Source organism: Lathamus discolor, chromosome 1, assembly GCF_037157495.1.
Source record: "Lathamus discolor isolate bLatDis1 chromosome 1, bLatDis1.hap1, whole genome shotgun sequence".
NCBI lineage: Eukaryota > Metazoa > Chordata > Aves > Psittaciformes > Psittacidae > Lathamus > Lathamus discolor.
In genome coordinates, this window is record NC_088884.1 from 19,180,180 (window position 1) to 19,203,194 (window position 23,015).

At 43.1% G+C, this 23,015-nt stretch overlaps 1 protein-coding gene across 4 annotated transcripts in view; it reads right to left on the reverse strand.

Moving 5' to 3' along the window:
• Positions 1 to 9,893, reverse strand: part of TSPAN12 (tetraspanin 12) — a 47,105-nt gene extending 37,212 nt beyond the window's left edge. Inside the window, exons 1-3 of one of the 4 annotated variants that reach the window (XM_065660601.1) lie at positions 9,527 to 9,615; positions 8,976 to 9,112; positions 8,019 to 8,066 (exon numbers count right to left, since the gene is read on the reverse strand). In XM_065660601.1, coding sequence (XP_065516673.1) covers positions 8,019 to 8,066; positions 8,976 to 9,041 — 114 coding nt within the window. In that variant the 5' untranslated portion in view covers positions 9,042 to 9,112; positions 9,527 to 9,615. Of the gene's footprint in view, positions 1 to 8,018; positions 8,067 to 8,975; positions 9,113 to 9,502 lie in introns of all 4 variants that reach the window. The other 3 variants (XM_065660674.1, XM_065660755.1, XM_065660530.1) reach the window with 3 other exon arrangements.
• Positions 9,894 to 23,015: the final 13,122 nt, after the last annotated feature.

The window sequence follows — 23,015 nt, forward strand, 5'->3', positions numbered from 1 at the left end:
GCCTTCTCTTCTCCAGTCTGAACAGCCCCAACTTCCTCAGCCTGTCTTCATACAGGAGGTGCTCCAGTCCCCTGATCATCCTCGGGGCCTTCCTCTGCACTTGTTCCAACAGTTCCGTGTCCTTTTTATGTTGAGGACACCAGAACTGCACACAATACTCCAGGGGAGGTCTCACAAGAGCAGAGTAGAGGGGCAGGATCACCTCCTTCAACCTGCTGGTCATGCTCCTTTTGATGCAGCCCAGGATACAGCTGGCTTTCTGGGCTGCGAGCGCACACTGAAGCCGGCTCATGTTCATTTTCTCATCGACCAGCACCCCCAAGTCCTTCTCTGCAGGGCCGCTCTGAATCTTTTCTTTGCCCAATCTGTAGCTGTGCCTGGGATTGCTCCGACCCAGGTATAGGACCTTGCACTTGTCATGGTTGAACTTCATAATAAATAACATTTTTATGTACAACCAATATGCAGATCACGCAATAATATATTAAATTTCCAAACTTATCTTTAATGTAAAGTTTTTAAAGCTGTTAGAGCTTTCTCAGACAACTGAGAAAGTCCATCCAACAAAGGACTCAAGCTATTAGGAGTAGCCATTTTCAAGCATAGGTCAAATTGCCTCTGGAATTCTTCTACATATATTATGCATCAAAATGAAAATATAAAATCATATTTTATACATTAAGTATGTGTTTTAAACCTACTCACAATGTCTTTGAGGCCATACCTAAACTGACAAAAATTTTCAATTAATGAATGAATATGGATTTCTGTCTTTGAAGGAGTGAGACCAATTCCTGTTGCTATTTGCACACTTGTTTTCATTCTAATACCTCAATTGTTAATGGTGAAAGTTCCTATGCTCAAGCTTGAGAGAAGGGGTTTTCTCTATTATTCAGTTGGAGGAAAAATAAAATTATCTTCATACTGAATATCACACACCACTCTTTATTCTAACAGATGGGTTAAACAACTTCAGGTCACACTCTGCTATCCATAAGAAGTACTGACTAGCAGCACTACAGAGCAACTTGCTTTGCAGAAAAAGGTTTCCAGCTCTAAGGAAATTACTTCCAAGATACAACAACATTCATCTGAATATGTCCTTTAATTTTAGTAAGGAAATAAACCTTGAGAAAATTTTCCAATTTTGGGTAACCTGAGCTGAGACTTATCAAAGGTGGGTGGAAGGGGTGGGGAGAAATCACTACAAGGTCATGAACAAAGCATATCACAATGCTTTCACAAGATTTTCACAATTAGGTTCGATACTCAGATAACTGAACAAACACGGATGACTCAGATCTCAGGATAAACAGACAAGCACATTTTGGGGGGAGAGAGGGGCATAAGGGCGGAGGAGAGGAGGATAAGACATCTTGTTTGTATTATCTGGCAAAAGCCTTTAAATGTTTAGAGAAAGAAGGGTGGTCTATAAAAAAGGAAATTTCCCTATTCCCCACTCATGTACCTTTTATTCTACAGACATGCCAACTTTTAATTTTAGCTGAGCTTCCTACACAGGGTTTAGCCTAGCTCTCCTCCCACCTGCAAACAGCCGAAATATTTACTTATTTGCACTTTGAGTCTGGGTTTGCTTGCACAGCTACAACAGTGAGTTAACAACCTGCTCCATGTCTGGCACAGGCTGGAACTTGCACACTTTGCAATAGGGCAACTGCTAGAGCACTGAGAGCCTGATGAAGGATCAGCCTCCTCAGGGAAGCAAGAAAGTTTTCCAGCAGTCGGCTGTGCAAGGCTCTTCCAGCAACACAGCATAAAGAATAAGAGAAAAAAAATATGCAAACAAGCTGAGGTACAGTTCATCTATCAAACAGTTCTACTGAGTGTCAGCCCTATATACCAACTTCTGGCTGTGTAGCACAAGTGTACTTTAAAAACAGAGGGATACAAAAGCACATGTATTTCTGCATTCATCCTCTCTGTGACTACCTAGGCACTGCACTTCTTGTTAGGACATAATTTGTGCCACTCTTCCCTCAAAAGCATTTTACTGTCAGAAGAACTTTTGCCTCTGGGGAGGCAGAGGCATGTGCTGCTAATCATGGGTGATTTGTAGCAGTGCTCAGAGCTCTAGAGTGTCTAGATCTATATCATGAGCCACACACCACCAAGATGATATGCCTTCACATATACAAAATATACTCTCAATTTTCTGTAAGAGCTTGGTTTTGTTCATAGATTCTAGTCAACCTCACAGATGGCAGACAAATTATTTTTAAACCCGGGGTATATAACTGGAAGATTAGTATGAAAAAAGTGAAAGTATTTCGTATGATTCACAGGAAGGACCTACAATCAGCTGTTTGTGGTAACATCACTTAACTTCCCTGTTTTACATGTGAATACCCAAGAGCACAAGAAGATGACTAAAATGAACAGGCATTTTTTATTAAATCACACATTCTTATAAAACTGCAGAAAATTAACCTATCCCCTATACTTCAGGAAATAGCTACAAGAGATTAAAAAATTGGTATTATTCCTATGAGCCATGTCAAGTGCCTACCACAGACTCTCGATGGATGGATATGGTAAAGAACCAGTGCCTGGGAATGCCCAAATAGCTGGGTAGCTACATTCTACAAAGTGATGATAAATTTAAAGAAAAAAAAAAACCCAAAAACAAATGCAACCACCTACAGGCTAGATGGACCTCCCAGTTCTGCCAGAGATCACAGCTCACTGGTATAAGCATTTAGCTTGAAGTTTTTAATTCCTTTTGATCTGTGTGCTCAAACCCAGTCAGTACAGGTTTGTGCCTTCATCCTCAAGGTTGATACAATGAGTTCCACACAGTTAACCATAAGGATTACCCAAAAACTGTCGTTTCACTTATTTCTGAATGCCAATTAAGAAGTGTATTAATGTAATTTCTAACATTAGGCTGGGGTCTGGTTTTATTTTTTTCTTTCCATCATCACATCAAACCACCCTTTTTCAGAACAGTTTTGCAGAGACTTGTCTATCAATTCACTCTGACATGCAATGAAGGGTGAGCTTTATCACCTACAAAGACATATGGGATAAAAAGGTTATATAGAGGTAGATGCAAAGTTGACTTTATGACTCTCAGTTATGGCTGAACTCTGCTTTACTTTATTAGGACATGGTCTAGTAACGTAATGACATTACACAAATAATGCAGCCCAAAGACACCAAAAAGATTTCTCAAAAAAAAAAAAAAAAGGCAAAAAACAAAAAACAGAATTAAAAGTATTTCTGGTCCTTTAAAACTTCTCCTGTAGCTTGCTCTGCTGCACACATTCCTTTAAAATACACCACTTTCCCACAGAAGCCAGGGTTATTCTTACATGGCTTTTAGGTATTTTCTTTATACAAGAATGCTAAGAAAATCAAGTTTCAATTACCCAGGTCTACACTGCAGTCTCTAAAATCAGAGTATATTAGACTAGAATATATAAACCTATGTTTACACTGCTACAGGTACCCCGCCAGGCAGTGTTCATTTCAATGGGTATCATTAGTCACTTAAAAACTTGACACGAACTTGACACTTAATTCGAAGTATCTACAAACCTCACCAAGAGTAGAAGTTGGAAAGCAGCAGGAACAGTCTGGTTCCACAAAAAGGAGGACAGACTTGATTTCTTCCTCACATCACAGTAGATTAGAAAAACTGAAGCAAAAAAATACAAGATTCAATATATACATTTGAGGTTGGAAAAAGCAAGAAATACAATACCACTGCTTCCAACCACTCTTCGTGTTCCTTTGCACAACACTAACATTCTTTTGTTCTGAGTTCCCAGGTGGTACACCTAGCCAAAACTGGAAAATTTAAGTGTGCAAGGTATTCTGAACAAAAGGAAAACTAACTAGAAGCTTGCTCCTTTTTCATTTCATATGACTTTTTGTTTACAGGCACGAATTCAAGATAGATGCAAAACAATTTCCACTACCTGCCACGAGGGTTTATTGGCTGCAATCACAGAGTTGAAATTAGATGGTGCTGCTACATTTGTGAAGGAAAGCTTAGGCACTGCTCAACAGAAAAAGCACATCCCCAGGCAGAAAAACCTCACAAGGTGAAGGATGTGGCAAAATTGCTGGTTTGGCTCAAATATCCACTGACACTATTAATCATTGGGTAAGAGATCCTTACCACCTATGACACAGTCATCTGCAACTTACAACCTTGATTTGTCCAAGCCACTACAGTACAGTCATGCCCAATTACAAGGGACACAATGGCAGCTGCTCCTCCTTTTTGCCTCACATGCTCACCAGAAGAAAAAAACAACAAGGAAAGCTGGCAGTTTTCTGAAGACAGAAAGTCTATATAGAGCTTTTCCTGCACAACAGCTAGACTTTCTTTAAAAAATGGGAAAGTTGACAAAATAATTGTACTGCTTTTACTTGCTTCTACTATCACTACCCAGTTCACCTATTTTGACTATAATTTTTTGAAAGAACACACGTGGCTGAGCTGCCAAGTAAAACAGGCCTGTGCCTCTCAAAGTTATTGCTTTGCTTAATCACCTCCTATTGTAAGCAGCCAGGAGACTGAACTTTTGCTGTATTCAGCACCATTTTCTAGTTCCTGTTGTAGCACAACCCCTGCGGGCCGCTGCTCTCCATAATCTCTTGTGTTATGCCTGTGCCATTATTATGGTCTGGCCATGTTCTGCGACTGAATGTCTCCCCAGCATAAACATTTATGAAAAGAGACCACAGCAAAGTACAGAAGAACAATGGCAAGACGTGATGAGGAGGATTTCTGTGAGGACAAGTTATACAGTGCTCAAAATGAAAGAGGATGCTCATGTTGCATACATGACTGCGAATGAGCTGGAGCAGCGTCAAGAGCTTGCTGATACAGAAAAGCCTCACCAGAAGTCTCATAGACTGCATTTGTAGAACTATCAAAACTAAATTTTTCTAAGTCCTGACACACACACTAGCTAGAGATGATAAAGGCCAGTATTGCCACTAACAAGAGAAAATTAGGAACCAGTAGGAGCATTTCTTCTCTCAAGCACCACTAAGATAATCTGCCTAGTTAAGCACTAAGTCTTGAGTATAAAATACCAAAACATGCTTTTTGGGATGTCCCCTCTTTTTATCAGGCTTTCCAGAATGTAGCATGCTGCAAAGGGCAGTGTTACAGATTGTCAAGTGAGACACCTGCAGAAAGCAAGAAGTGATGCTCATTTACACATGAGGATGACAGAAGAGTGAAAACAGATGTTAACTGCAGCACTGAGTCTGAAGGATATTCCTTGTCCAGGGCACTATAAAGAAAAACCCTCACGCAATTAGAAGACCCAAGCTGGTCCTGAAACTGCAACTCCTATTATTTATGAAGAGACATCTTGCAATCAAATGTGTTATTCAACTGACCTTGGAAACCTCTTCCAGAAGGGTCTCATCAGGTCTAAACCACAGGCATTCACTTAACAACAGATATATGCCCATCTCAAAATAAAACACCTTTCAAGATCTGCTGCAATTTGCAGCTCCAGAAGTAGCGATTCATTCACATCCACAAAACTAGTGTTCTTCAGAAGCAGTAAAAGCAGTATGTCAATTGGTCTATCACCCAAACAGGATGAACCACTAAAACAGAACCTTGGGCTTACAGTTTGTTGTCGTTTAAGCTTAGGCCATAAATCAGCCGCACAGCCCTCTTGCTCACTGCCCACCTTTCTTCCTCCCCCCCCCCCCCCCCCCCCCCGGGGGGATGGGGAGGAGAATTGAAAGAATGTAACTCCCACAGGTTGAGATAAGAACAGTCCAGTAACTAAGGTGTAACACAAACCACTGCTGCTGCCACCAATAATAATAATAATGATAAGGGAAATAACAAGGGAAGAGACTACAATACCACCTGTCGATGCCCAGCCCGACCAAGCAGTGAGCCAGCCCTTCCGGGTAACTCTCAGTTACATCCTGGGCATGACGTGCTGTGGTATGGAATACCTCTTGGGCTACTTTGGGTCAGGTGCCCTGTCTCTGCTTCCTCCCGGCTTCGCCTCCTCCCTGGCAGAGCATGAGACTCAGAAAGTCCTTGGTCAGACCAAACATTTGAGCAGTAACTAAAAATATCGGTGTTATCAGCACTGTTCCCAGGCCGAAGTCAAAAACACAGCACTGCACCAGCTACTAAGAAGGAGAAAAAAAATGACTGCTACTGCTGAACCCAGGACACAGTTGATTACTTATGAATTAGTTACAGCTAAGCAGCCTTCAGGCTAAAAATTACAAAAAATATAACAAACAATGCCTGCCTCCCCCTCATACACACACAAGTACAACAGCCTGTCTAAGATTACGCATCACAGCTCATCAGCTGAGCCCAGCTTAAACACGTCTTCCCAAACAGAAAGCATGCAGCTGTACTCTTACAACCAATGTTCTGGAGAAGCTATAAGGATGGCAGCAGAGTTACTGATAAAGCTCTCTCACTTCTCTGCTTCTATAGGCTCTGACAGCAACCAAATTAAGAAGACACCAGCATGTTGTGGCAACCATCAACATCTTCAGTTTTTCAGCAATATTCATGGTCAGATTAGGAATTCTCTTAGGCATAACATCTTCTGAAGGAGCTTTATGTGCAGTAGTCTGCCCTTACCAGGCTGGAGTCCAATCATGCACACACTGGGACAGCTGCACATAGGACAGGCCTGAAGCTGACTTCAGATGTTCCCTTTAGGAGGCTGACAGACCATACCAGTGATGACCAGCTCTTAAACAGTTTTTGTCAGACCTTCAAAAGCTTCAAGACCTCAGTTTGGAGGAGAAAGAAATCCTTTTTGCACAATGTGTGGTTAGCCCTACCACTGGACACCACAGTGAAACAGAGAATGTCACTCTATTCCAGCCAGGACTCTCAGTCAGACCATGATTTTAAAAAGTCAACACATGCTGTTTGCACATCTTCGCTGTTTGTACATCTTCACTGTTTTCAGTCAAACACTGAGAACTGACACAGCCACTGGGCACATTATCAACAAGCTTGAAGGCATTTGGCGGCAGTGGCTCTTGGGAAGGAAGCATAAAAAAGACTGGGCTTGAAGAGAATCATACATATGCATCCCAAACTGGGATGCCTGTACAGACCCTGGAATCATGGCATTGCTCTTGCCTTTACCCACTGGGTCAGAACCATCCTGCTCAGAAGCAACACCGCTGTACATTTTTTAAGAGCTGATTTAATCTAAAATTCCTGACATCCAGCCCACAACCTGGGCTGGTGTTTATCCAAGTAAACACTAACTTAAGCAATAGGCAATCTAAAGCTTTCCAAATGGAAGAAAGAGCAGCGGCAAGGGGAAATCATGGCCCCCATGCCCACACCAGTAGATAAGCACCTGCTGCCAGGGAAACTTTTCACCAGAAAAACTCTGCCCTCATGCCATGCTCTGACACTCAGAAAAGGCAGTGGCAAAACTCCTGCTAAGCCAAATAGGATAAAATTTAAGCTCTGACAGAGACGGAGATGTGGCAGATTTCCCTACAACAAGCAGCTAGTAGCAGATTTCTATTTAGCTGTTAAATACACATCTGAACAGGACCAGATAGGAAGCAGAAAGAGGTTTTATCACACATTCCTCCAAAGAAGTCTGATGTAACTGCAAATACATTTAACTGCCCACCCACCATACATCCCATTTCATATCACAAATCTGGCAGGCTTGGGTATTTTTGCTTATTTGTTTATTTAGTTTCAATCAAACCAGTGCATTCATCTGCTTCATAAAATGCAGAGAACTCAAAATGGACTGGCCAATTTTTCATTCGAGTTCCAACACCTTTAAATTTACACACATTATGGAAGACAGCTTTAATTCTATGCAATATCTGTGATGCAAGTCATCTGCTGTACTGGCAATTATTATTTAATTACCCAGTCACATGCTTCAGCTCTATACAGATTTCACTTAGCTGCTCGGGTATAATATCCAGTGTTCTCATCTCAGCTAGGAAGATTAATTACAGCCATTTTTTATATTTCGGAGACAAGTATGAGAAGTTACCATTTTCTTCCCTGAGACAGATTCAAAAGATCCTTTCTCCTCTGTAATCTGGGGGGAGGAAGGGAAATGGACACATGACGACTTTCTAGTTAAGGGCAATCTGAGACATTATTTAAAGTGCAACAAAATCTAAATGATCTCTATTTAATTTTCAGTAATTGTGGGACTCCATCTCAATTCCATTATAAACCAAGCTTGATCCCCACCCATTTACTATCCCTGCATCATTCATGCATACAGCACCTCAAGAGTCAACCGTTGTTAACAGTTATGTCATGTCATGCCTTTTGCCCTTTTGTACCCTTACACTTATGAAACAAATCTCAACTATTCAGGTGAAGAAGATTCCATTCAGTGCAAGTGAGTGAGGACTCTGAGTGACCCTCATCCTACCATTTGTCCAGAGCTGTGAAAGTTTAAGAGCAAGCACAGATCACATTCACTTATGCTTGAGTGAGAAACCCTGCTGCTATAAATACAGCTTTGACTGAAACGCTGGAAACAAAAGAAATCACCTTGCCTGCCTGTTAGGATTTGGCAACTGAAAGCACAAAAAACAACCCCAAGACCCAGGGCAAGGCCTCCGCAGAGCAGCTCACTGCTTAGGTACCTGCAAGAGTGTGGAGCTCAGCTAAGGTCACAGGATGCTCTGAAACTCATCTCAACAGCAAGGTACCCATGCATACTTCCCTCTGTAAGTGTTATAGGTGCGCAGATTCACGCGTGCATTTATAACACTCGTTAATATCAGATCTAATTTTACTTACAACTAGTTTCCAAAGGCCTTTATTTTTTTACCTCCCGTGACCGGGATTCCCCCGCGGGAACTGCCCGGCTCGGGCAGCACACCAGGGGCACCAAGGACGGGCAGCCCCCGCCGCCCGCACCGCTCCTCCACACACCTGCTCGGGCGGCGGTGGGGGCCCAGCCTGGCCCGCCCCGCGTCGCTCCACTCACCCAGAAGAGGAGGTTGAGGGCGTAGAGCAGGCAGCGCAGGCACTTCACCGAGTCCTCCCTGGCCATGGCGAGCCCCCGAGGGAGACAGCCCCATCCTCTCACCACATCCTCTCTCCCAAGGCCGGGCCGCCGGCGCCCTGCAGGGGAAGAGGCGGAGAGGGGCCGGGCGAGTCCCCCTTGCCGAGAGACGAGCGCGCAGGTGGAGGCAGTGCAGCCCAGCCAAGCTGCCGGGCGGCCCTGGATCAGCCGCGCCCCGGCGAGAGCGGCCAAACCCCGCAGCGGCCACCAGCCACCCACCCCCGGCAGCCTCCCTTCTCCTCCCGCCCCGCCCGGCGATACTGACGGGCGAGTTCTTTTAATAACAACAATAAACTCGTGTAAAGGGGGTAAAGCCGCGGGCTGCCCCAGCAGCAGAGCGGGGCTAAGGGCAGCCGAAGCACAGCCCGGCTCGGGAGCGCTGGCTCCCTCTCCGCCCGTGAGGGACGCGCTGCCTCAGGGCAGGCGGCGGGGGAACAGCTGCCACTTACCGCCCGGGCGCCCCCCTCACTCACTTGCTCCGGCGAGGACTCATCGGGACGGGACAAGGCTGCAGAGCTCGGAGCCGCGGCACCCATGCCCGGCGGTGCAGGCGATGCCTCCGACGGAGCGCTGAAGGGACGGTACCGACAGCTGCCCCGAACCCCCCCCGCAGCACTCCTCAGAGCTCGGCGGCGGCCGGCGGCACCTACACTGTCGCGCATGCGCCTGCGCTCGCCGACCGCTAGGTCCTACTGCCCCTTCGCCTCCCGCCCCGTCCAGGCCTGCAGGGCCTGAGTCCCTATGGACGGGAGGAGGAAAGTAGCGGTCTGCCTATGGCCTACCGGCCGTGCGACACACCTACGGGGCTGAGTGGGAGTGGAGGCTCACGGCATGCGCGACACTGGAAGAGACCATGAGTTCCTTCCGGGGAGCTGCGCCCTCCGGGCCAGATACGGCGCTCCGCCTCAGGGGCACAGCCCGGTGGGACAACCCCAGAAGTGCCTTCCCCGTTGACAGACACGCTCAAAACCCAGTTATGGAGGGGCTTCGGGGCTGGTCTGCTTTTTTCCTTCAAGGCAGATGTGAAGCAATGGGCTCAGGCAAGCCGAAGTACACGGAACATCTCCTTGTGGCATGGGGGTCCAGAGTGGCATATGCCTCATGAAACGTGGGGGACTTTGCAGGATTTTGCAGGCATTTCACAAGGTTTCTGCACTATTGCATTGGAAATTAAACTCCGCTGACATCAAACACGAATCCTGTCATTAACAAGTGGCCCAGCACCTGCTCCACACTGCTAAGCAGTCAAGTCAGAAGCACAACCGTATTGTAAATAAGTTATTCCATAAGCAGGAAAAATCAAGAGTTATCATTCAGCAAAACGGCCACTGATTTGCCCCATATATCTCAGTACTTACAGATGCCACAACTAAGCTGAAGAAGTCATCCTGCCTCTGAAATCTGCTAAAGTGTGTGTACATTTGGTCATCATGGTGGTAGTTCCCTGCTGACTTCTGTATTATTTCAATGCATATATCTCTCAGTATTTCAAAAGGAAGAATTACAGTCTAAAACACAGTTACATGGAGATTAGCAGAGAATTTTCCATGAATATGTATGAAGGTGTTGCAGTGCCACCATCACAAAAATGAGAAGAAAATACACTGAAGAATGTTTCTTAACTAGTAGAGGAAAATGGTCTTCAGTGCATGTTACATAAAGACTGTTTTAACAACTGCTAGTGAAAGCTAAGGACAGAGATAAAATGGATAAAATCTAGCTCTTCTGAGGCCAAAGAATAATACGTTTCTTGAAGCACTAGAAAGAGTGACTTGAAAAAAAACACACAAACTAGGTACTCAAATGCTTGTCACTTAGGCTGCTGGTGGGATCTCACTTCAGCTTTCATTTACATGATTTCATGCCATTAGTAATGAATCCGGCAGACAGACTCTTCAAGTGTATTTATCTCTCCTTAAAAAGAAAGTAAAATGGACGTGGATGAACATAAAATCCCATGCAACGGGGATTTTATGCCAAATTTATAGAAGTGAAAATGGTAGTAAAGTTGAAAGTACTCAAGAATGTTGCAGAAATGTGGAGTGTGAAGATTTTTCTTCCTTGAAATTTGCTAAGCTTTAACTGCTGTTTTGATACTATTTTCTGAAATCGAGAGCCCCTTCAGGAAGTGCAGTATGCCACATCTCTAATCTTAAGTGAATATTGCTAATTCCATACCTCAATAAGACAAACTGAGCTAAGACAGATACTGTTAAGAGGTGACATTGTACATTCATTGTGCTGTTTACATACCATTCATTCCTCTTATTACTGAAGACTTCACATGAGCACAGTCAGTGAGACAGATCTTGAACAGGTATAGTATTTTCAGTGAGCCCACACCAGTTTACAAAAATAGTGTCAGTTTACGACTGAGCTGCAGCCTTGGCTGGGGAGAACACAGTCTGTTATAAATCAAATTAAAAACAATTGAGGTTGTGTTTGTGTTCTTGATTGTTCCTTGGAAGAGAAAAATTACCTGAGCAAGGCTCTATGAAAAATGCACTACAGCACTACAAAATATTAAATTATTTTACACCCAGTGAGTTTTCTTTAATCATACCTAAAATGGCAAGTAAGTCTTCTTACTCAGTTCAGGTATTCTTGGTTTAAAAACTCAACTATTCCTAGTGCATAAGGAATTTGAGGAAAGAAAAACCAGTCTCATGCCTCTTACTTATTAAAAATCCTACTGAAAATGAGACTTCAAGATTTTATGCCTCTCAGAGTCCAGTTTTGAGGCCTTAGGCCATGAGATGCTCTCAGACTAAGTCTTTAAAAGTCTGTTACAACAACTCCGCCACAAACATAGAGGATCCCCTATCTGGTGAAACCTTTTTTCTATCGTTTTGCTATTAGCAGAATCATTAGTCGTCCAGAAGAGATCTGCTCAAAACCTAAAGAAAACAGGTCCTATTTATGAATGTCTGCCAAGTGCTATAGGGCCCAGAGGAAGGTCCCTTTGGAATACTGCTTTCTATCCGGCTGTCAGACCTTGTGAAATTTCCATGATGTCAACACTGGGAAAGAAATACACAGAAAGTTCCCATGCATTCAGAACAGTAATTAAACTGGAAGTATCGGCTGATCACCCCCCAAAATAATCAGGGAAGCAATTCTGCTGCTTTGTTGTTTTCCGTTAAATTAATATTTTTAATTTCATTTAAGGTAAGACAAGAGAAGATTTTTTTTCACAAAAAGAAGTCTAATGATGAAGCTCTTCATATTTATAAATTTTTTGGAAAGGAGAGTTTGCTGTTAGCAAGCAACGCTTCTTTAATGTGCAGCCCAGAGATTTATGAGCATGGAAACTGTTGAAGACTTGTGGATCAGTATTGTCTACTGGCATTCTCTGATGTCTAATAACCTACAAGTTGTGAAGCTTTTTCTCTGTGAAAGGGCATCCACAATAACTTTATAACATGAATTCTGTAGACTTAAATAAAGTGTTCATGATACAGCCTTTCCATCAGTGGGTGATGGGAATGCCAGTAATTCCAATAATCTCTCTTTCCTCTGTTTAACTGTCTGTTTCGATTTGATATACAGAAACTTAATATCTGTAAGATAGCTTCTCTGTGATGTGTGCTTGAAACTGGCCAGCAGGTTCAAAAGCTGTTATATGAGTGTGGATTGACAGATATATGTCTGCATGGATACTACAGTATGATATCATAAGCCATTTTTTATCGGGAAACCTGACTAAAATAGGAGTGGATAATTAAGACACCCATTGAGCACACAGCTGCAAGTATCTTTAAATTACATGAGTAGCCTGATCAAGTGAAATAGCATTAAGCACGCATGTAAATTTGTAGGTGATAATTGCCTAGTACTAGATGGCAGGAAACTTTATCACTGAAAAAGCAGTGAGTTAAAGTAATGTCCTTTTATATGCAGCCATAACATTTAAAATTACTCAGATGAGTGCTGAACAGAGGAACATACATTTGGATGTGCTTTGGCACATACTCATTTCAATTCCATGTGGTATCCACTCGATCTACACTGATGAGCAAGTTGTTCATGTACAGATTTAATTGTGATATTTTAGTGTAATCTAAAAATGTCTTTGATAGCACCAGGGAAATTCCTATTGATACTTGTAATACATTTGTTCCAGCCACACCCTGTGTTAGATGTGAAAGTGCTGCGATCCCTTTCACTTTTGCAGTATTTGCAAAGATTCAAGGATACAGAATTTCTTTTTACACATAGCTTTTTAATTGCAAGTCCCTGCCAGGTACTGCCTGGGCAGGAAAGCTCTGCAACCAGTGTCTGTCTGTGAGCAACCTGGTCTAGTGGGAGGTGTCCCTGCCAGGAGTGAGGTTGGAACTAGATATCTTTATGGTTCTTTAACGCCCGTAGCATGGGGAACAAACGAGGAATTAGAGATGTGTGCACGTCTACGGGGGTATGATATAATAGGCATCACAGAAACATGGTGGGATGGCTCCTATGACTGGAGTGTTGGAATGGAAGGTTACAGGCTCTTTAGAAAAGACAGGCCCAGCAAGCAGGGAGGGGGAGATGCCCTTTATGTTAGGGATAGGCTGGAGAGTATGGAATTCTATCTTGGGACAGGTGAGCAGTTTACAGAGAGTTTGTGGGTCAGGGTTAAAGGGAGAACAGCCGTGGGAGACATTACTATGGGGATCTGTTATAGACTGCCTGATCAAGAGGAACATCTGGATGAAGCACTCTACAGACAGAAAGGAAAAGCCTCACGCTCACAGGCCCTTGTTGTCATGAGGGACTTCAACCACGCTGATATCTGTTGGAGGGATGGGACGGCCCGGCACAAGCAATCCAGGAGGTTCCTCAATTGTGTGGAAGACAACTTCCTTCTGCAAGTAATAGAGGAGCCAGCAAGGAGAGGTGCCGTGCTTGACCTTGTGATCACCAACAAGGAAGGGCTTGTTGGAAACGTTATGCTCCAGGGCAGCCTTGGATGCAACAATCACAAGATGGTTGAGGTCAAGATCCTCAGGACAGTGAGAAGAGTGTGCAGCAAGCTCACTGCCCTGGACTTCAAAAGAGCAGACTTTGGCCTCTTCAGGAGCCTGCTTAGTAAGGTTCCGTGGGATATAGCCCTAGAGGGCAGGGAATCCCAAGACTGTTGGTTGATATTCAAGGATCACCTGCTACAAGCTCAGGAGCGCTGCATCCCAACTAGAAGGAAGTGCAGCAGAAGGGCCAGGAGACCTCCTTGGATGGATAAGGAACTGCTGAGAAAAATTCAAAGGAAAAAAGAGGCTTATAAAAAGTGGAAGCAAGGACAGGCAGCCTGGGAAGAATACAGGGATGTTGTCCTGGAAGCTAGGGACCAGGTTAGGAAAGCTAACACCCAGTTAGAATTAAACTTGGCTAGGGATGTTAAGGATAACAGGAAGTGATCCTATAGGTACATAGCAAAAAAAAAACAGACTAGAGACAGCGTAGCCCCCCTCCGGAAGCTATCGGCAGAACTGGCTACCCTGGATTTGGAGAAGGCTGAGGTTCTGAATGCCTTTGTTGCCTCAGTCTTCACTGGCAAAGGCTCTGACCGCACCACCCAAGTCTTGGAAGGAAGACTCAGGGACTGTGAGAATGAAGACCTTGGGCCCACTGTAGGAGAGGATCTGGTTCGAGACCATCTTAAAATCCTGAACGTACACAAGTCCATGGGACCTGATGAAATCCATCCACGGGTCCTGAAGGAGCTGGCGAATGAAGTTGCTAAGCCACTGGCCATCATATTTGAAAAATCATGGCAGTCAGGTGAAGTTCCCGATGACTGGAAAAAGGGAAATATAACCCCCATTTTCAAGAAGGGGAAAATGGAAGACCCAGGGAATTACAGACCAGTCAGTCTCACCTCTGTGCCTGGCAAAATCTTGGAGCACATTCTCCTGGAAGGCATGCTAAGGCACATGAAAAACAACAAGGTGCTTGGTGACAGTCAGCATGGCTTCACTAAGGGGAAATCCTGCCTGACCAATTTGGTAGCCTTCTATGATGGGGCTACAGAACTGATGGGCATGGGTAGAGCAGTTGATGTCATCTACCTGGACTTGTGCAAAGCATTTGACACTGTCCCACACGACATCCTTGTCTCTAAATTGGAGAGACATCAATTTGATAGGTGGACCACTCGGTGGATAAAGAACTGGCTGGATGGTTGCACGCAAAGAGTTGTGGTCAATGGCTCAATGTAGAGCTGGAGACCAGTAACAAGTGGTGTCCTTCAGGGATCGGTGTTGGGACCGGTCTTGTTTAACGTCTTCGTCGCTGACATGGACAGTGGGATTGAGTGTGCCCTCAGCAAGTTTGCCGATGACACCAAGCTGTGTGGTTCGGTTCAAATGCTGGAAGGAAGGGATGCCATCCAGAGGGACCTTGATACGGTCGTGAGGTGGGCTGATGCCAACCTCATGAAGTTTAACCATGCCAAGTGCAAGGTCCTACACCTTTGTCGGAGCAATCCCAGGCACAGCTAGAGATTGGGCAGAGAAGAGATTCAGAGCGGCCCTGCAGAGAAGGACTTGGGGGTGCTGGTTGATGAGAAAATGAACATGAGCCGGCAGTGTGCACTTGCAGCCCAGAAAGCCAACCGTATCCTGGGCTGCATCAAAAGGAGCGTGACCAGCAGGTTGAAGGAGGTGATCCTGCCCCTCTACTCTGCTCTTGTGAGACCTCCCCTGGAGTATTGTGTGCAGTTCTGGTGTCCTCAACATAAAAAGACGTGGAGCTGTTGGAACAAGTCCAGAGGAGGGCCACGAGGATGATCAGGGGACTGGAGCACCTCCCGTATGAAGACAGGCTGAGGAAGTTGGGGCTGTTCAGCCTGGAGAAGAGAAGGCTGCGTGGAGACCTCATAGCAGCATTCCAGTACCTGAAGGGGGCATATAGGGATGCTGGGGAGGGACACTTCATCAGGGACTGTAGTGACAGGACAAGGGGTAACGGGTTCAAACTTAAACAGGGGAAGTTTAGATTGGATATAAGGAGGAAGTTCTGCGGAAGATCCACGGACAGCACGCTGATTAATGTAATCAGAAGCTGACATTTATTCACTTCAGAGCACTGCCTTTTATAGCTTCCAAGCTTGGTCCCGCGCTTAAGCTTTATAATGATTGGTTTCTACACACAATGCAAAGGCAGCTGATTGGTCCCTTCTTCAGCATCCGGGAGTTGTTTCCCTCCTGCAGAACTTCCGCATACATGGCCACAACTTTGCTCTGAAGTAACCTGTGAACTAGGCCATTAATCCTTACTACAAACTCTAACCAATGGCAAGTGTCCTGGATCGCTCACATGCCCATTGTTTGTTAAAAAGCTCTCAACAAAGTTCTTTCCTGTTAGGGTGGTGATGCACCGGAATGGGTTGCCCAGGGAAGCTGTGAATGCTCCATCACTGGCAGTGTTCAAGGCCAGGTTGGACAGAGTCTTGCGTGGCATGGTTTAGTGTGAGGTGTCCCTGCCCATGGCAGGGGTTTGGAACTAGATGATCTTAAGGTCCTTTCCAACCCTAACTATTCTATGATTCTAAGCTTCTTTCCATCCCAAACCATTCTATGGTTCTATGGTTTGTGTGACTGACTGTGCCAACACTGACCTCTGAGGATGGATTTCTGAATCGATCTGGTGGCTTGTCAATGTCTCAGGTAGGCATCTCACTACTCGGTCTTGCTATCTCAGCATATTACTTGTTTGTAATGGTATTCTGTACTCTGGTCCTCTCTGCTTAGTTTAGCTCTTTCTCAGCTTTGCTCCAGGCCTGTCGGCTGTTTAACCTAGACTTAGACGTAATTAGTTTCCTTTTCTTTGCTCCTTGAGGTGTTTACTCGAGACCCGTTACCTCCATGTTTCCCTTTTTCTGCCCTTTCCTTGATCCCCTTCTTAACATCTCTGGGGTCTGGTTTGCCTTGCTTTTAAGCCTGATCCTAGCCTGGTCTTTAGCACTTGTAATGTCTGCCTGCCCAATGAATATTCCTCCCTAATGACAGCATTAATGTCAAGGGCAGGATGGAGTTTTGTTTCTCATGTACACAAATACCCATATATAAAACTGAAGGTGTACTAGTTAACTCAAGAACAATGTGTCTGGTAAATGCAAGTTTGTAACACCAATGCTCAAGACCATGAGGTAAAGTGCCCTTTATTAGTTTGAAATTTAGGCATAAGAAGTCACCAACTTCTTCCAGTTCCTAAAGCTTTTATTGAACATGAAAACAACACTCTGGCATGAGGTAGCACTTAAATAACCTACAGAAGATTAAGAGATTAAAATCATAGTCTTGAAAACACTCTGGCTTAACAGGCTCTTGCAAATGGGCTTCCTCGCCTCCTAATTCTGCAGCTTTCCATGGCTCCCTAAATTGAAATAACACCTCAGCAGATTTAGGGGGGACAAGGGGAAGGGAGGGCGAGCATATTTTGGGACAATTTTCCTTCTTTCCATCATTTCAGAGTCTCACAGGTTGAATCCAGCTATAGTACCTGAAAAATAAGGAGTTGAGTTGTTTTATCCCTGCCATAGAACGAACTTCTTTGCTGCTTATCTAGGGGTGTTTCCTTGTCTTACTCCCCTCTCCATAAGTATGGATTTCAGTTCAACAGAAAGATCTTGCCTGCACTAAAAGACAGAGTTTGAAAAATTCGCTCTGTGTTTATCTGGTGGCTTTTCTTCAGTACACGGCGTCTGATGTTATAATGGGAGTCATGGAGTTTTCACTAGACAGTCTTTTCTAGTTAAATACCCTAAAGAGGTGTTCAGCATTTGTAACTGATCCAGAAACGAGAAGACACACAGTCATCTTCAGAGTCCTATTTATTACAGTCCACACTTCCTTTTCAGGCACAATGGGGGATTTTACATGAGCAAAGAGTACAGTTTAGTATCTGTGATGTGCCAATAACACTGCTTGTTATCAAGGTTGTGTGACAGTTCTTATCGTAAAGCCCTGGTGCACAGGGAAATGCAAGGGAGATCTCATCACTGGACAGTAGCTGCTTTGAAGAAGTGGAGTCTGTCTCCACTGCAGAGTTCCTGTGTGGCAAGTTCATTTAATCACATTTGTCCCAGGCGGTTATGTTGTTCTCTGTTTTCCTTGTCCAGCTTGAGATCTCACAGGCTGATTTGCAGAAACGTTTAAACTTTTACAGCTATACCTGAAGCTACTGGGAACTGCTCTTTGAAAACACAAAATGTTACCCATTGTGTACTACTCAGCTTGAATTCTCAGATACTCGTATCATACAGCCTGAGCTTCCCAGCTGTATGGTGGGGATGATAAAACTGAATTCTTTCAGGGAAGCGTTGTGGTGTGAAATGTTTGTGAAACGTGTATGTGCTGTGAGAGCCACAGAACAGGCCAGCAGGAAATGTATGGCTGTCCTCACAGTTGAGACTGAGTAGTTAAAAGTAGTAGATCACACACTGAATGAAGCTAAAAGAATATACTAATAAGCTCATTCGTTGCACATGATGAAGCAGGGGTCAAGGCGAAAAATGTATATGATTGTAAAACAAAAGCCAGCATCATAATTTAATAAGGGATTAAAGATTCACAGACATCTTTAACACTGACATTTCTTTATTTTTCAGTGTTTAATAAATTATCTCTTAGGGCAGTTTTTCTTTGGGGAGGTCAGGGTGAATCTGAAATACCTTTTCAGAAAAGATTCTTTTGCAAGCTATGATGAGTGTGCTGCTCTGCACATCATTGCTCTGTGGTACAGAGTTGCTGTCACACCCTGTTGCTCCGTCTAATTACACATACCCTTATGGAGTTATCTTCCATAATAGAGATCCCAAGACTGAAAGGTGTGACAGTCAGAGCTCAACTGTGACTAAGAATTAGCAGAGAACTTACTAGAGGTGATGAAGCAAAATCTGGTGTTATGTAAGTACTCAATTTCATTGTGGCCTTATGGGAATGGGAGAAAGTCTTCCCATTCATTTCACCTTCTTCCTTTTTCTCCTTATTCTTCTTTTTATCTCCACTTTTTTCTTTGTCCTCTTGTAAATATCCTCTGCTGCTAAACCTGTTTTACCTCCTAAATTTCAGTCCCTTGTCCAGATTCTTTTCAGCATTGAGGTTGTCATCCAGGAGCCAGATAAGGAAGTGTCTGAGGTGACAGCTGTGTCTTGATCACTTACACCAAAGTCTTCTGATGACAAAGCTTGGGGCTATGATGCGTGAGATGCCTTAACAGAGATGGTGTTCTATTCTCCTTGGATCTGAAAGCACCCTGGCTGGCTCATGGTTCACACCAAAATTGTTGCTGAAACTGTCACTGGAGGCTTGAGTGAGATGCAGGAGAAAGCAGGATATAGAAATGACAGAGATGAGTGAAAATTCAGAGACTTTAAGAACAGGTAAGATAAAAGAGAATGTAAAAATCTGCAGAAGGATGGAAGGATGCCACGACGATGCCAGGACTTAAAAAATAAAACAAGGGATATGAAGACATCTGAAATTATATTACTTTGCTATTATTACAAAGCCTGTCAGGAAGTGTGGAGTGACGGTGCTTTAGACTGAAACTCTTCAGAGGAGAGAAAAGCAAATTGGCTCTAATTTTCTTCATTCTAATAAAGTTATTTTTTCCATGTTAGAAGACAGAGATTTGTACCATGATTTTGTAACTCTGAGGTGTGACGATTAGGTCTGTATTGGACAAAGGTACAAGCCTGCCAACACACTTATGAAAACAGAAAAACTGTAACAGGCATGGAGACTGTATGAGAAAGATGCCTCTCAAAACAGCACTTATTTTACTGACTTATCTTGAATTGTCGCGTGGTAGGTTTTAATTGCTTTGAACTTCTGTGCGGAAGAAGTGAACATATTTAGTTATCCAAGCCAAAACTGTTTTTCTCCCCACATTGATGAGTGAGACCAGAGTTACCATATTTTTCTTTCACACTGTAATCAGTCTCACATATCTGCAATATGAACAATTCTTCATGTGAGAAAATAGGCTAGTACCATGACAGTCAGCAAGTAACCAGCTTCCATCAAAGTTGGAATCAAAATGATCTTTCATTGGACAGAGGATAACTGACTTCTTCACCCATTTTTTCTCTACTTCTTGTATATTATCTGAAGTAGGTTGCTTATGCCCTTTATCTGAGCCATCTCTGTGCTAGCTTTTTGTAGGAAGTACTCTGCATAAACTCAATTTTTCCTTGGAGCCTCTATATGCTTGCTGCAAGACAAACAGCAATATTTCTTAAATGTATACATCAGAATTATTGCACAGCTTCCTCTGAACACAAAACCTCATTATTTTCACAAGTACTTGTAATTCTCAAGTATTTTGAATTTTAACTTGGCAGATGTGAATGTATGGCATTTATTTGTTAAAATTCTGCCATAAAGAGTCTCTTTGTAATATCTTTTCTCAAAGTAGCCTGTTTTTCAAGTGGGTGAATTGGCTGCTTGTCATGTAAACAATGTCGTATTGAAATGTTGATGGATTACTCCCACAGACCAAACACCCTGGTGAGGGAGGGTGCTGGATTTGTGATGCAGGCATTAGCACACAGAACCGGACTGCCACTCAGTGGTGCTGGAGATCATCAGTTCTTGTGCCACTGCCCATTGGCACTGACATGGCTGAACACAGAGCTACATAACCAAGTAGGTAAGATAAACTGGGCACAAACAGGGGTACAGAAATGCTATACTAGTATAATATCCTAGCAGTGCCAGAGTGATTATAAGAAGTCTTTGTAAGTGATTCTGAAAAAGACAGTAGGAACCCAAATGTCATAAAACTTAATTTTTTCCAACATTAACCCACCATTATTAGAGAGAATTGTCTGCTCTGAGCTATCGCATCAGTGACTTGGGACACTTGCTTACTGTCTTTTAACCAGGAGTTTCCATGGAAGGTGTTAAAATTACATTACAGTCCCAGCGGATTGTTTATCAAAGAACTCTTACTTCAGTACTATAGCATTGGGATGCTTTTGATAGCTATGACATGCCTTAGTTTAAATCATCTTCTCTGTTTGCATTACGCTAGTATTTATCACCTTTTCTTTTTCAGGATCAAAGGATATCTTGATGCATGTCAGAAACTCATTAAAACTATATTTGTAAATAAAACATTTGTTCCACAGTACCAGGTGTCCTTGAACCACTACAGTGAACAGCTCTGCAGGACGTGTCCTAAATGTACTCTAAGCTCCAGTGAAGGATGAAACTTGTCTGTTAAGTGTCCTGGGAACAACTTGTTATGGCCTATAAAGCAGTAGAAAAAGCACACACGATATTCCCAGAACTGAAACACAAATCTAATTAGACTTCCATCAAATGGCTTATTTGAGACTGAAAATTGCTGGAGTGATTACAAAGTTTGCTTTACAGATTAATAGGCTAGTTTATAACCACAGTTATCATTGTGTATGAACTATTTTTTTATGCACTTTGTTGCACAGATATTAATTGCTTTGGCTTTTATGTAATATATGTTTATATTGCTGCTGCTTTTGCACATGAGACCTGCCTCAGGTAACCTTTTTAGCCTGTAATTTCTTTTAATTTTTTTGATAATGAATGAAAAATAAGTCAATCTGTTTTCCAAGTTAGAATTCATTTTCAGGCTTATCAGCAGCTGAATACCCAGACTAGTACTCATGCTTCATAATTATTGAAAATTAATTCAATCCAGCAAGACTTTCAAAATGGAAGCAGAACGAATTATACATGCAGCAGAATTTTATACACAGAACTGATGAAATTAAAATAGTAGTAAACCTTCTTCTGGGGACATCTTACATTGTAGGCAGCCACGGATCTGGGAGATAAGTGAGAAGAACTTTGGTCTGTGTCACACAATGACAATGACTGTTTGATACCGATGCTGAAGTGGTGAGGGCTAGCCACAGCTGCACTGCTCACAGCTATTAAGCATCAGGGTGCTTCCCTCCTTCACCAGTTTCTGGAACTTGGGATGGCAGTTGTCACTGCCAAACGTTTGACTGTGATTTCATAAAAAACCTCTATAGCCTATAAAATCCCTGTCCTAATGAACCACAATGACAATGAAATTCTTGCGCATTTCATCCTTTTCATTTTTAGGACTCTGTGGACTAAAAAGTCCACTCCTGTGTCAATATCTAATGTCAGATTGCATGTTTGGCTATTAAAGAAGCCAAGAGAAGCACAGAACATTTTCTTGAGAGGGAAAAGATGCACTGGCAACAGATTTTGAGAAGAGTAGATAAAGGGAAGTGGCTGTGTGGAAGTACACACAGTCACTATTTCAACACTAGAATAAGACCTGCAATTTCTTAAGTATGAAGGAAACTTCATTTCTGATTGTGACCACTCATTCAACCTTTTCCCTCCTTCTAGCTTTGGCAGGATTTTTCTGCTTTTCTTTTCTAAAGTGATTGCTCTTCTTACCAAAATGTCCATGTAGCTTTCTCTTCATTAAATGCTGATCCATCCAGATTGCCATCCAGTCTATTTTTGAACAGCCACCATTGTTTCCTACATGCTTACTGGCTATATGTTGGGCTTGCATGTGTGACCATGACTTTCCTTCAGAGTCTTATCTCATTTCTACTTCTTGCATTTCTACTTCATAAATCTACTTCATACATCTGCTGTACTTCCTCTTGTCTGTCTTACTCATAAATCTTCTTTGTTCTTCCTCCTAACATTATCAACAGCAATTTCCTTTCATTTTGTGTATCTTGAATTCTGCTAGACAAATGTTACGGTTACTTAGAGGTCCTCACTGTAAGCTTTTCTATTCCTTAATTTCTCATATTGACACTTCTCATGTCTTTTCTTGCAAACATTCCTCAGTAAAACTTTGCTTCTATGAGATGATGTAAGTGAAATCCATCTCTTGAAAATTCCTCCCTTTCTCGCAGTCTTTCCTTCCTTCCCTGAGATCATGAGATGATTCATTTGCAGCTGGGACTCAGCAGGATTTTTCATATCATCACATATGATG